Genomic DNA, 15,976 nt, shown 5'->3' with positions numbered 1-15,976 from the left:
GGTGTTGAGAAGCAGCTAAAATCATTAAAACTGAACAAAGCATCAGGGGTTGATGGAATACCTATCAGATTATATACTGAATTTGCGGCTGGGTTATCCCATTTTCTAACTATAATCTATCCTAGATCCCTTGAACAAAAAACCATCCCCAGTTCTTGGAAAGAAGCCCAAGTCACACCCATCTACAAGAAGGGTAACAGAAGTGATCCACAAAACTACCATCCAATATCCTTGATGTTGATTTATTGTAGAATCTTGGAATATATTCTGAGCTCAAACATAATGAAGTCCACAATGCCAACAACATGGATTTTGAAAATATCCATCATATGAAACCCAACTCTCACTTTTCTCAGGTGACATATTGAAAACTTTGGATCAAGGCAGGCAGGTAGATGCAGTATTTCTTGATTTCCGAAAAGCATTTGACTCAGTATCTAACCCACACTTAGTGGCAAAGTATGGTCATATAGGATATCAAGTGAAATTTGTGTCTGGATTGAGGCTTTTTGGTAGGGAGAGTGCAGCATGTTACCTTGGTTGGAAAGTCATTGTCAGATGTAGAAGTAACTTCAGGTGTGCCCAAGGGAAATGTGCTGCGACCCTTGCTGTTCATGGGTAAAAGTCTAGAATAGGAACAGTGGCATACTTACATATTTTGCGCAGGAATTTTGTCAGCATTTGCCATGAGATATGAGGACGCAAAAGTAGTTGTGTCAGATGTTTGTGTTATGCTGCCAATGAGAGAGCAGCAAAAAGACGACATGTTTTGAATGCATTTGGAGGAGAAATTGAAACATTGCTGTGAACGAGATTATTAATGTAATGCAAGGACAGCATTGCAAAAGATGATGTACTGAAAAAAACAGTGAAATATTTCTCTTCTCTGTATTGCTACTAAATCAACGTGTGCAAGCATGCTGAGTAAGTGGATCAAGGTTTTTTAATTAAACCAAGGGGAGGGGGGGATGGGGGGAGGGGGGGGAGGTATGTGGAGCTATGTTTTTAATTAAGTCATGGGAGGATTGCCATGAAGGAAGATTAATAAATAGCAAACAAGACAATAGTTTCAATTTCAGCACTAAAAATTTATTGTCTATGTTCTTGCCTCTCATTGGTTATTAACATAATCCATACCACTTCAGGCTTCAGGGTAACCTTCATAGCCTTGGATGTTATTGAATTTAGCATATGTTAAAATTCAGGAGTAAGTAAGAAAAACATATTTTTTTTGTTTTCTCCAAAAAAATTCCTACCCCGAGATAAGACACCTCAAAAGATGACACAGTAAGCACCATTTTGAAGATGCAAATTTCAGAAAACTTTTAAAAATGCTGTGTCTCTGTAACAGTTCTACATATTTTTTTAGAGTTATTTTATTTTAAAGATAATTGCTTTATGATTACAATGGTATCTTCTGTTTGGACATATCTGTCATTGAAGTTATTTTACTGTCGCCTTTGAATTTTTTTTATAATTTAAAGAAAAAAATTTTTTTTTTCAAAAACGCTACTCCAGAAAACTAAGATTTTTTTCTGCTGATTAGTATCATGTAGTACCATATTTTCCGTAAAGGAGAACTTAAACTTTAAGTTGGACAGGTTTTATTTTTTAAAAATCAGTTTTTTAAACTTTCAAGGTTAATGTATGTCTCCATTGAAGTTATTTCTTACTAATTTCTTTGTTACAATTTTTATTTCTATTGTCTTTGTTGCAGTTACTTCTTATCACTTCATTTGTAGCAGTTATTTTTTTAACTCTCATTGTTGCAGATATTTCTTACATTTTGTTGTAGTTTCTTGTCAGTTTCTTTGTTGTGGTTGTTCATTGCAGATTTCTGCACTGTAGTTGTTCAGTGTAAATTTGTTTACTGAAGAGGCTTCTAAAAAAATATGAGACCATGCAGTGAGTTCTGTGTTTTCATGAGGAATTTGCCAGTTGACACAGTTGCAGTGTGCTTTGAGAAAAGGACTGTTTGGAATGTCTTCTGATTGGGGTCACAGGAGAGTGAATTGTGCTGACTGTTTGCATATCTATAAAATAGTGATATATAAGACAAACAAAAGAACAGACTTTGTCCAACTTGGGAATAAGTGTTCATTTGAAGACTTTGTTTCTAAGTGAAGATGTTTCCAGTAACGTCTTTTTGTGTTCTAAATGGTTTGACAGAATAACAACAATGATAATATCTGAACAAGGTGCAGCCTCCCACGATTCAGATGATGCTGATTTTGCATCAATAGAAGAAAAATTAAATACCCTGAATCACTCAACTATAGAGGTAGGTGTTAGTCCTGTTAAGAAACTGTGGTCAGTGAAGTCGAGTCATAAGCTCTGTGGATCAAGAAAGCGCAGAGAAATTGCTAAAGCTATGAATGAATACACTACAGAAAAACTGACCACACTCTTCAAAGTAGGGATTCCATCTTCAGAAGAAAATGAACCAAAGCACTCTTGCATATCTTGCCAGGAATTTTTCACAAATATCAATTCAGTTGTTGAATATTGTGAATCCTACAGTGAAAATGTGCAAGTTTTAACTATTATTCCAGAGACATTTTCAAAGAAAACAATTTCAAACCACATTTCATCAGTATCAAAGTACACAGTAGACAAATCAAGAAATGTTAGGTATGTAAAAGGAGTCTTTGAAGAGCAGATCCCTATTATCATCATCCTGTAGAAGCAGCTCCACACTATAAAAGTAACAGCTGAAGGTCAAAAAGTTGCAAAACTGAAGAGGTACATGACACACAGTATTAAGGCAACTTTTGCAATTTATAAGAGCAACTACACATCTTCACATATCGGAAGATCAAAATTTTATGCACTACGACCTAAGTGGGTAGTTCCACGCCCACCTAGAGATGTCTGTTTATGTGTGTACTGCGCAAATTTTGAACATTGTATTTGAAGAACTTACTGGTGCATGTGACATATGACACCTTGGTTGGGTGTGTGGAGTCATTAGTAGTCTGCGACATAAAGCGAGAGAAATGTTTATCCAAGAATGTGGTGACTGTCTTTACAGACAGTTGACCTGGAAGACATAGCAGATAACTCTGAAGAAATTACATATGCGACATGGGAGGAAAATAAACTAATTAAGAAAACTGTTGCATTTGTCAGTTTCATTGATGAACTTGGTAAATGGTCAGTGAAAGCAGCAATACACCAGCATCTGAAGAAATTGCAGCAACAATACATTGCAGAAGTGAATAGGTATGTACACAGGCTGAAGAACTATGTTTAGTACTTCACTGTGATTTTGCTGAGAGCTGGGCTGTAATTCTCCCACAAAGGTATCATTGGAGCAATGACCAGGTTTCAATTGTTACAGGAGTGACATATTTTCAAAACAAGACCACAAGTGTTGCAGTTATAAGTGATGACACAGAACATGACTCAGGACATGCTTTGCTAGCAAATCCTTTAACTGCAAACAGAGGCAGAGAAGATCATCAATATTTCTGATGGTGCTCCAAGTCATTTTAAAAACAATTACCAGCTGTTTGAATTGAGTAAGTCGCTTGTGTCAACTGACTGGGTATAAAGTGCTACTGGTCACCAGACTGGGCCTTGTGATGGTGTAGGAGGCCTGCTGAAGCACCATGCTACAAAACATAATCTTTCTAGACCAAATACAGTTGTAATTCAGAATGCTGAGGATTTTACGAGAATCGTGAAATCTTACACATCCACAGCCCCCATTCTTTTGTCCAAAGAGGAAATCGAAGAATTCTGTGAGCAGAAAAAAGAACAATGGTCCAAACAAACTACTCCTGTGAAAGGAATTCAGAAGAAACATTTTTGGAGTCAAAGTGATGGACGAACTAATGCTGCATGCACTTTGAAGGGAAAGAAAGAAGAAATTTCATTCACTTGGCCAACACCTCAGAAACAGCAGGATAATATTCTCATTCACAATCTGAGAAGAGGGATGTTTGTGGCATGTGTGTATGACTGTGACTGGTGGACTGCAGAGATTATAGACACCAGTTATGAGTTAAATGAAACTGTAGTGCACTTAAGGCTACCACATGGACCAGTTGCTGGATATAGGTTTCCAGCTGAAGGACAGCAACAACGCCATCAGTGCTCACATCCTGTCACAATGTTTTGAAGAGTGAAAGTGCTCCAGTTCCTATTGGTGCAACAGGAAGGCAACACTCTATATCAAAGGCAGATACTGAAGCAATGAAACACATTTTTAGTTCATTGACTGGCTACTTTCAGTACAAAACAGAGTGCACAGAAGTTGCATAAACAGAAACCTTTAAGTCTTTAGGCCTTTCACATAAATTTTGGAACAATTTAAAATGCTTGAAAAATGAGTCTCTTGCTCATCATTAAAAACTAAAATTATGTTAAATAAGGGTAGGTTTTGATTTTTATGAGCCCGTTATGTGATAATGTGGTAAATAAAACAGATTTTATGTATGGCAAAAATTTCAGTTCTTTATAAAACCTCTTCAACCTAAAAATGGAAGCTCTCCTTTTCAGGGAATGTAGAACTATGTGGTACTAATCAACAGAAAAAAAATCATAACTTTATGGATTGACATTGTAAAAAAAAAAATTTTTCCATAATTATAAAAAAGTTCAGAACACTACAGTAAAAGAACTCTGTCAGGTAAGTCCAAATGGAGGATTTATTTGTAATCACAAAGCAATTATCTTTCAAATAAAAAAAAAAACAACAAAATATCTAGGACTGTTCTAGAGATAAAGCATTTTAAAAGTTTTTCCAAAATTCGCGTCTTCAAAATGGTGTGCGTGGTGTCTCTTTGAGGGCTGTATCTCGGAGCAGGAATTTTTTTGGAGAGAAAAAAAACAGACCTGTGCCTTACTTAGTCCTTCATTTTAACATATGCTAAATTCAATAACATCCCAGGCTATAAAGGTAAGATTTTTCATAGCCTGCCTGAATGGGTCAACGGAGGCATCTGATCCATCCCACGGCTATGACCCGTGATATAAGGGTGTTGTTGTGTGTGACGTCATGACGGCACAGAGTTTAGTTTATGAGTTTGTTGTGTTTGTAGATGTCATCTTGTTGCAGTTGGTGGTTTCCTCTGGTTGTCCATGTATGGTCCACGTGTTATGTGGTGTATTAGGTTCATTTGGGTATCAGTGCTTGAAGTGTGCATTTATCGGTCGTGACTGCTATAGAAGGGCGGAAATTGGTTTCAGTGAGTTAAGAATTACGTTTCTGTTGTGTTTATGTTACTGTGATCTCGTTTGATATTAGTGGTTTGCTGTCTGTCGCGTGGTAAGTTGTTTAATTCAATTTGTGACTTCTTTTATTAGGTATAGATATGGCTTCTAAGTTTAATAGTGCGCGTCTGTGGGCTGAAATGTGGGACGACATGTTGTCCGTCATTAAGTTTCTGCAATTTTTGGGCTTGTGGGGGAGATAGCAAAATGCAGCATAAGTAAACATAATATGTGGTTGACCCGAGTTGCGGCGTCTCGGATCAGGGACTGTTGGTGGATTTTTGGGTTTGGGGGGAGGGTGAAGGTGGGGGGGGGGGGGGGGGGCTTTGGTGTTGGTAGGTTGTGGGTGGGTTGGGAGCCTGTTCTATTTGTGTGTGTGTGTGTGTGTGTGTGTGTGTGTGTGTGTGTGATTGGGGTGGCTGACCTAGTATGTAGTGCCAGGACTTCTTAATGGTAAATAGTCGTTTTTTTGGGTCTATTATAATGTCTGGTGGGATTTTTATGTGCATTTGAGTCGGTGTTATTTACTGCATGTGTTGGTGGTTGATGTTTTGGTATCAACACATGTCGTTGATTTATGTAGCTTAGGGGTAGTACTCAATTTCAATTTTTTTGGTATTGTGAGTTGTATTTGAGTTATATGGCTCATGAGAAGTGTCCGGTTCCAAACTGTCATCGTAGCTAGAGTGGTGGAAATATTTATTGCATCACCATGAATTACTTCGTCTTTTTGTCTTTTGCAGCAGTTCGCTTCAGGTTATACCAGTCCCATTGTTGCTAAGCTTCGTTGACATAGTCTTGCCTTAATAATCTGACTTCTTCACGCATGTTTTACAACAATACACAACTCTTTGTTGTTGTCGCTTGGTTTTACAATGAAATCAGTATTTATACTGGCATTTTTGGTTGAGACTTTGCAGTGGGAAGATGGGCAGGTCAGTTGAATTTACGCAAGAAAATAAAGCTGCTATACTTGCTTATTCATCTGTTGGTCTCAGCACCAGAGAGTTAGCCTCTAAGACAGGATTTAATCAGTCTACGATTTCGAAGTTACTAAAAAAATACAGGGCAAATGGAAATGTTGATTGGGAGAAAGGAAGAGGTCACACAAGGGTGTCTACTGCCAAACAGAACAGGGTACTGAAAAGGCATTCGCTCAGCGATCGTCGCCTGTCATCAACTGAACTAAAGCGAGACTGGGAAGAAATGTGTAACATCTCAGTAACCAGTAGAACTGTAAGAAATGCACTAATGGAGGCTGGACTCTCAGCCGGTCATCCTAGAAGGAAGTCTTTATTGAACAAGATAATGCTACAAGAGCGATTACAACAGGCAAAGGCACACGCGACATGGACTCCAGAGATGTGGAACGAAGTAATCTTTTCAGACGAGTCCAAATCTAATCTGCATGGCTCAAATGGAAAAGCGTTCGTGCATCGAAGAAAAGGTGAAGAATTTTTGACATCATGCATAACATATACAATCAAACACCCACAACGACCGATGGTCTGGGGGTGCATTTCCAGTCATGGAGTAGATCGGCTGGACTTAAACAATGGCACTGTCAACACATATGCCTACATAAGCATTCTTGAAAGGAAGCTTATGCCAACCATTAGAGACCAGTTTGGAGATGTTTCCAATTGCATTTTTAACGATGACTCTGCTCCTTGCCATAGAGCTTTGAAGGCGAGTCCTATGACGAATACTTGTACCAAACGCGAAGCAGATTACTTTCTTGGTTAATTATCACGATCTTCTACATTTCAGGTAAAATCTTTCCTTCGACAAAATGGGATTCGAGTATTAGAGTGGCCTGGAAATAGCCCTGATCTCAATCCTATTGAGAACTGTTGGAAGGTTATACGAAATGCTATCACCAAAACGAAGCCACGGAATAAACGGGAGCTATTGGAGACACTTGTGCGTGAGTGGTTTCACGAACTGAGTGAGGAGTACATTAAAAAGTTAACTATTTCAATGCCTTCACGAAGCCAAGCACTGACTAAGGCGCGTGGTAGAGCAACAAAGTATTTAATGCAACAGTGTGTTCATATGAGGCAATACAAACATCCGTGTTATGTTACAACATTAATATGCAGTGTTTCTTTCAACATTAGTATTCATATTTCAGAATAGCAAACAGAATAGCTGACATATCCACTTACACTCATTTTTCAAGAAAGTGTTAAATTATAAAAAAAAACATTTTTATAGAAGAAAAAATTAAAAATAAAAACGAATTGACAAAAATTATTGTGTATATTCATTTCTGATAGAAATCAAAAGAAATCAGGCAAATTTAGCTTAGTTATTCAATTATTGTAACAAAAATTGTTAATTGCAAGAGGTGATGCAATAAATATTTCGACCACTGTATGTGTGTTTTGGTATCATGAGCCACTGTTGACCTATATACATCAAGGGAAGTATCCGATTCCAATGTGTCATAGCTTTGTCTTTTGATATCATGAGCTGCTGTTGATCTATATAGGTAAGGGAAGTGTCCGATTCCAATTTTTGTCCCTATATGTGTTGGTTTTGTGATATCGACAGTGAGATGTATTATAAGTTGGTTTTTAGTTTGTGGTATTGACAATTGCGGTTGAGCTATGTAAGTGACGGGAAGTGACCAGTTCCTGTCAATATTGTAAGTGTAGCTGAATTTGAAAATTTTGTGGTGTTTTTATGTCATTGTTTTGTGTGGTTTTGGATTTTGGTGTGTGTTTGTATGTGTTTATATTTCGTCTTTCCCCAACCAAAAACCCTCAATTTCCCGCGCTGGTCCATTAGTTTGATTATATTTTTGGAAGGAGATGTGTTTGTTTGTTTTATATGTATTTTTGTGTTTGTTGTGTTTATGTAATGACGTCATAGGCACCGTATTGGAGACGTTGAGCATGGTTGTTTCTGCCATATTGGTGACGTCATGGGTCAAAGCAGACGGATGGAATCGGATGCATCTCTAACCCTGGGAGTCATTAGAAATTTTATGACGCTAGTGGAAAAACAAACTGGCTGTAACATTCAGACCTTGTGCACAGACAATGGGAAGGAATATGTGAACCATGAACTAGCAGACTTCTTACAGAATGAGGAAATAAATCATCAAACAACAGCACCTACAAGCCGGAGCACAATGGAGTAGCAGAAATATATAACAGAACATTACTAGAAAAAGCCAGACACTTATTATCTAATGCAGGTTCACCAAAAGAACATTGGGGGGAAAGCAGTCTCTACAGCTGCTTACCTCACTAACAGAGCACCTACGAAACCTTCAAATGGCATGACACCAGAACAAGCAATTACCAGAAGAAAACTAATAGAGTCTAAATAGGTTCAGGAGGCAATAATTATTCCCTCAATTAAGCAAGATGAAACGGAAAGAGATGAATCTGAGCCTATTACAGATAAGGATAATAATAGCTCAAGATGTATTTTACCCAAAAGAAGCTCAGAAGATTCAAATTCATCAGACACAAATAAAAAATGTGATTCTTCACAGCAAAGTCAAACACACGGAAGATCATCAAGAATTCCAAAGCTAATAAAAATAAATGCATTTGTGACCTATTACTCTACAGAGACAGAGAATTCAGATCTACAGAGACAGAGAATTCAGATCCATTGTCATTAGAAGAGGCTTCACAAAGCAAAGAATCACTCAACTGGATTCAAGTAATTCAAGAAGAATTGCAGTTACATGCTCAAAATCAGACATGGGAAAAGGCAGTTTTACCTTCAGATATAAACCTAATAGATACCAAATGGATTTTTAAGACTACAAAGAATCTTCTATGACACATTTTTAGGTACAAAGCATGGCTAGTAGTTAAATGCTGTGCTGAGACAAAGGGTGTAAACTATGAAGAGACATATACCCCATATCATTAAGACATCTTTTTGGTTTGGCAACTAAACAAGAGCTACATATAGATCACTTTGATGATGTTATAGCATTCCAGCATGGTGATACGAAAGAGGTATCTTTTATAAAAATCCCACACTGATTTTACACTAGAACTTTTACAGACAAGTGCATCGTGAGATTTAAAAAGCAGTTTATGGTTTAAAACAAGGTAGTCGCAACTGGAATATTAAGCTAAATAAAGCACACTTAAACATGAACCCTACAATAAGTACAGCACATCCATGTATTTATCAGAAAAATAAAGGAAATAATGTACTGACTGTTGGAATTTAAGTTGATGACATGTTAACTTTTAGTACAGTAATAATCCATAAGAGAAGGAAAGCTTCAAAAGTCAAGGAATGAGCTGGTATTTCTTGCAACAGCAAGAAACAACCCACAATAGCTTTATCAACTACTGAAGCTGAATACATGGCCCTGGCCTCAGCTTGTCAAGAGGCACTATGCATGCACAAGTTAAAAAAAGGAGCCCCCCCCCCCATGTCCATAAAATGATCATATAAAACTTTATTGTAATAGAAAAGATGCGACTGACTAATGCGAAACAAGCAGCTACAGTGGAAGGACAAAAAATATTGATATCAAACATCATTTTATTAGAGAGAAGATAGACTCAGCTTAAGTTATACTGGAACAAATCCCAATGGAGCAAATGCTTGCTGAGGGCCGACCGAAGTGTCCGATCCCACCCATTGCCTTTGACTCATGACGTAAGGCTGTTGTGGTTTGTGACGTCACGATGGCACGGAATTTAGTTTGTGAGAGTGGCGTATTTGTAGGTGTCGTTTTGATGTGATCGGTGGTGCTCTCTGGTGGTGTGTTTATGTGTTGTGTATTAGGTGATGTTTTTGGTTTAGCTTGCATGTGAGCGTGTTTATAGGTGGCGTATTGTTGCGGTCAGTGGTTCTCTCTAGTGGTGTGTTTATAGGTAGCGTATTATGTGGCGTATGGGGTTCATTTGCATGGTAGCATTGCACATGAAAGGTATCGGTAGTGACTGTGCTTTCAGCAGAATATTTTTCGTCGACATTATTGTAGTTTTTTCTGTTCGTCATGTGTGAATTTTGGCAAATTGCTTTTTTTTATGTTTTTGGTAGGTATGGATATGACTGACAAGATCAGCAGTTTTCGGTTGTCGGCAATGATGGGGGACAGTGCGTTGTCTCTAATAAAAAAATAATTTCGGATTTTTGATGAAGTCATGAAGTGTTCAGTGCGTCACAAAGAAATGAGGCTTACTCAAAGTTCCGGCGTCTCGGACCAGGGACAGCTATAAGTGGAGATGTCGTAAGGATAACAGGTCAAGGGAAGTGTTCGATTCCAATCTTGTTGGTTTGTTGTGTCTTTTGAGGTAGTAATGATTGTGGACATGGTTGCAGTTTTGGGTTTTATGATATGGTATCAGTAGTTTCTGTTGACCTATACAGGTCAAGGGAAGTTTTTCAATTCCAATGGGTGTTTGTGGCTCAGAGTGTTCGGGAGTTGCTGTTGACCTATATAGGTCAAGGGAAGTGTCCGATTCCATAGGATATTCTGTTTAGTGGAATTTGGGGAGTTTTGTGTTGTCGGTTTTTTTCGTCGTTTTGTGTGGTTTGGTATGGTGGTGTGTGTTTTAAATTTGTTTATATTTACTTCATCCACACCCAAAAACCCCCAATTTCCCACGCTTGTCCCGTTAGTTTCTTACGTTTTTTTGTGGAACGTGCGTGTGTTGGGTATTCAATGTATTTTCGTGTTTGTGGTCATGTTTACGTAATGACGTCATAGGCGCCATATTGGAGTCGTAGTGTAAGGTCATTTCCGCCATATTTGTGACGTCATGGGACAAAGCAGATGGGTGGAATCGGACGCGTTTGTATTTCCGCTTACTGATAAGTTAGATAAGTCACTCGCAAGTACAAGACATCATAACATGATTAATGAATGTGGGCTGATAGTACGATTTTTTTTCCTCTTAGAGAAAAGAAGTTGGAGTGCTGGTAATAAGAATCTATGCCTCTGCTGTTACATACGCTCTTTGCCATTAATTTTTCCATTCATGCTGTCTATCATTAGTTATACTGTTTTCTTAACACTGTTAATGCAATTTTGCACTATAAAACGCTTCTAGTGTATTTCTTCAAACAGTGGTCGCTTTACTGAACAGTAAAGCGAAGAACAAAACAGAATATTTAGTGTATGTATCTTTTTCAGATGTTTATTGTCACTGTATTATGGTGGTAAATCCTATATCATTATAAGATAAGCCCTGGATGGAGAAATGAATATAAAAACCTCAATTACAATGTAAGTATAGGAGATAGGCAAAAGGAGATAAAAATGCTCTCCTTAAAGAACGGTGCCTCTCAGATTCAGTTTAGTAGAATTCTTGAATATTCATCTCAAAGCAATATACAAATTTCTCGATGCACTACCGCACATTCGCATAACGTTAGTAACAATAACACTTGCTTAATGGTCAAGTTCCCTTCATTTCACTTATAGCAGGCAATAATCCATGGAGAATGAAAGCAATCTATTAATTATTTCCTCTGTAAACATAGGATTCTTGCAAAAGTACTGTTGATACGTACAGGTTCACCCTCTCCTTTTTTCCTTGAAAACAAAGGTAGTCCACCGCCGGACGTCAAACACATTATGTGCGCGCTCATATTTGCAGCATTCATTTCTTGTCCCTACATTGCTAGTTCCACTTAACTAAATACGGCACATTATTGATCTGCATTAAAACACGCGTGAAATTCAGTTTTAGAATCTTGAACAACCCAACACCCTCAATATTTACAAACAGTTTCCCCACACAAAGAAATTAAGTCAAAGAGAAAGAACGGTCTATAAGCGTCAGCAAAGTTGTTATAATTACAGAAAATCAAAATCAACTCGTTGACCAAAGTATAAGCTAAGCAGTTGTAAATGCAGACGTGCTTTTATTTGTATATACATTCATGGAAGTATTATAGCTGCACCAGTAGGTGCTCAATACTAATTAGTATTGAGCTCACTAGGTTGCGCTCCTTTCAAAGATATGCTTTGGTTGAAGAATCTTTGTCAGGCCTGTGTTTTGCATTATAACCATAATATCACTAATATCCTATAAATAAATCCTGTTCCAGAACATTTGTACATTAAGAATTTCTCCATAAGGTACAATTTATTGATATTAAATGTCAGAAAATGAATTTTTAGCGTTTAAATGTTTCAGGAGACGTATGGGAAACAACCTCTGTAGTGGATGAGGACGTCAAATTGTGATTACGGAATTTCTGGCCCGTGTCCTGCCATCAGAAAAAATTTCATTATTCACCTTCACAGTTCTGAGAGTTTCTGGGACACGTGAGTGTCAACAGTTTAAAAATTAGCTTAAATATGGAAATGCGAGTGAATAATCAAAACACGAAGATTATCTAGTGAAAACAAACTACCACTCATCGTCAGAACATAAAACACAAAAAAGACAGACGCGTGAGAAGGCTTCTTTTCCAAACACAAATGTCTTCAAATATTCTGGTACTGGTGCAGCCATATTTCTGTCGGTGTCTCAGTTACTTTCAGGAGCAAAGGAAGAAGGTTACTTTCCTGGCAGTGAAGTGTAATTTTTCGCACAAATCAGAATATACTTCACACAACAAACTCCTTTATTTAGCTCTGGGGGAGCTTCTACATACGTACGTCTTGTAATACATACCATTACGTAAATAACAAGTATGTAGTTGACAGGTTCTTATGTTCAAAGAAAGAAAATACAGCGATAGTTGTAAATTAAAACATACTTCACACAGTCTGAACACTTAGTTGCGTTGGGGGACCTTATTCAGCACATTTTGTACCGTATACCACCATATAAATAAGGAGTATAAAGTGGGCAGGTTGTCACTTTCAAAGAAGGAAAAGACAATGATACTTTTCAAATTTGCAGTGAATGAACCAACCGAACCTACAGACAGTTTCTAAAGGTGGGCTAACACACTCAACTATACAGGCATCACAGCTAGTAGCATGCTGCAGTTGCATGTTTGAACACACGCAACAGAAGAGTTGCATGTATGAACTCCAAGTTTTTAGAGGTGTAACTTTAGAGGTACAACTTTTGTCATGCCACAAAAACGTCTACTTGGGCGTACTTTGTTGCGCCACTTGCCTTCCACCATTGCTCCCTGCTGGCGCATCCTTCTGCATTTACCGAGGAGTAATTGCTGATGTACTCCATTAGATTTCAGTCTGTTTTAATTCTATTGCTCAAAAAAGTGAAAACAATGGTCGGTAAGTACACTTCTGTGGCTTATGAAATTACAAGTACACCAACCGATGTTTGATTATCAGCAGCAGCAATGTATGTGTGTGTGTCACAATCTTCATAGATTTTTGGGTGAATAAATAAATAAATTTCATGTGTGCAACCGAAAAAGTGAGTCATACAAACTTCGTGATTTTTAAGACCAAACATTGTATAAATTGTGTATTGTATGAAGAAATTAGCTCCCCTGTGTGATGGCGCAGCTGTTAGCTAAAGATTAGTTATTCAAAGTGCCTATATCAACGAATATAATAATATTCTATAATGTTGGAAGAGTGGCGTGATAATATTCACATGCCAGCTCTTGGTTAGTTCGCCACTGCAGACAGCATTTTCGTCTCCTAATGTTACTTCTTTTATAAATGTGTTTGTGGCCTCTGATTCATCCCTGTGAAAAACCTGTTCTCTTCTATTTATTTATTTATTTATTTATTTATTTTCGTGTTCTGTAGGTCCTTGAAGCGTGTGTATCGCTAGAATGTAGAGTGTGTCAGATTATTACAGTAATAACCATATCTAAATGGTCATGAGGCTTACAAACTAAATGCAGATACATGAGGTTAAAGTGTTTCAACAACAACACAGATTATAGTAGTAATAATGATTTCACAAACAAATTATAAGTCTCACATTTTAATACATATAAAAAGCATCTGTCATCAATTGAAATGCCAGTGATACATTAACAGTTCTTATAGGAATGCTTAAAATTAAACACATTGCACTAATTGTTACACACTGTCAAAAAATTCCTGTAAAGAATAGAAATAACTATTCAAAAGATAAAGAGTCAGCTGTTTTTTAATTTCGTCATATCCCCAATGGATTGAGTTTGCATGTATTGAATACTTTTATTCTTGAATAGTGTTCTTTCTGTACCATGCTCAGATTTTTTATATCTTTGTGAAGATCATGTTTACTTCTTGCATAATGTTCATGATATTCTCTGTTTGTTTTGCAAATGGTATGATTATTGTTCACAAAGCACATTAGTGGAAAAATATACTTAGATGGCATGGTGAGGATCCTGAGCTGTTTGAATAAGTTCCTGCAAGAGCAGCTGGAGTGCATTCTAGCCATAATTCTGATGGGTTTTCTGTGATCTGCTTGAAAAAGTTCCTGCAAGAGCACCTGGAGTGCTCTTTAGCCATTAATTGGTCAACATCTCTGGACAATAAAGACTGTTTTTGCTCTTGACTGGTTACCCCAAAATATGATGCCATATGTCAAAAGTGAATGGAAATATCCTGGGCATGCAGCTTTAATTGTTTCCAAGTCACAAACAGATGCAATTGAGCGAATGGCAAATGCTGCAAAATTCAGTCTTTCACATAGGTTGTTGTTGGGAACTGACCAGTTTAGATTGTTGTTTATGTGTAATCTCAGGAATTTGGAAGATTCAACTCCCAATATTTCTTTGTCACCACGCCTTGTTTCAATATTTTCCTGTATTTTTTTTAATTTGTGTTTGAAACTGAATGAATAGAGTCTTGCTCACACTGAACAACAGTCCATTTGACGTGGACCAATCTAGAGTGTCTTTGAATACAGTGGTTGTAGTGTTCTCTAGAATGCAATTTGGTGATTTGTCAATTAAATTATTGTGTCATCAGCAAACAGAGTGAAATGTACTTTTTGTGTCATACAGCATGGCAGATCATTGATAAAGATGAGGAAAAGTAAGGGACCCAGCAAATGGCCCTGCAGCACTCCACATTTTACTGTGCCCGAGTAAGAGCGGACAGGTGTCATTGCAGAATTGTTCAATACTACCTTCTGCCTTCTGTCGTCTGGATATGACTCGAGCAACATGCTTACTTTACCACTTAATCCACAGTGCTCAGCCTTCATAAGTAGAATTTTGTGATCTACACAGTCAAATGCTTAAGACAGATCACAGATGATTACAACTGGTGACATTTATTGTTTATGGATTCAAGGAGTTGGTTGACAAAAGAGAAAATGGCATGTTGAGTTGAAGTACCCGTTTGGATTCCAAACTTATTTATATTAAGGATTTTATTTTTATTAAGATGATCCATTATTCTCTTGAATATTAGTTTCTCTAGAATTTTAGATAGACTTGTTATGAATGAAATAGGCCAGTAGTTGGAAACATCAGCTTTATCACTGTTTTTGAACAGTTGTTTCACAATTGCATATTTGAGTCTATTAGGGACAATACCTTCATTTATGGACTCATTAAATATGTGACAGAGAACGTCAAGAATAAATTTGCAGCAGTGTTTCAGTACATTGACAGATATCCACACCAGTGGAATTTTTCATTTTCCTTATTACCTTCTCAATCTCTTCGGTTGCAATATAGTGTACATGCATCTGACTAATTTTGCTCTGCACTGGTTTTTGCAGAAGACTCATGGCTCCATCGTGAATGTGCATCCAGAAAAGTCTAAGGCATTGTATCTGAAGACCCACGCATTACATGGGTATCAGCCATTAGTACCAAGGCTCAAGTCAAGGAAAAGCTTTCTCCATTCAACTGAAAGCCTCACTGAACCACCTTTCAA

The 15,976-nt window shown here is 37.4% G+C and overlaps 1 protein-coding gene across 1 annotated transcript in view; it reads right to left on the bottom strand.

Moving 5' to 3' along the window:
* The window catches only part of LOC124789682 (protein fuzzy), a 120,255-nt gene extending 108,315 nt beyond the window's left edge, over positions 1 to 11,940 (bottom strand). The window contains exon 1 of the mRNA XM_047257117.1: positions 11,725 to 11,940. Within this exon, the coding sequence (XP_047113073.1) occupies positions 11,725 to 11,817 (93 nt within the window). The 5' untranslated portion in view covers positions 11,818 to 11,940. The remainder of the gene's footprint in view (positions 1 to 11,724) is intronic.
* Positions 11,941 to 15,976: the final 4,036 nt, after the last annotated feature.

This window comes from Schistocerca piceifrons, chromosome 3 (assembly GCF_021461385.2).
Source record: "Schistocerca piceifrons isolate TAMUIC-IGC-003096 chromosome 3, iqSchPice1.1, whole genome shotgun sequence".
In the NCBI taxonomy this organism is placed as follows: Eukaryota; Metazoa; Arthropoda; class Insecta; order Orthoptera; family Acrididae; genus Schistocerca; species Schistocerca piceifrons.
This window is presented reverse-complemented; position numbering and strand designations above follow the sequence as displayed.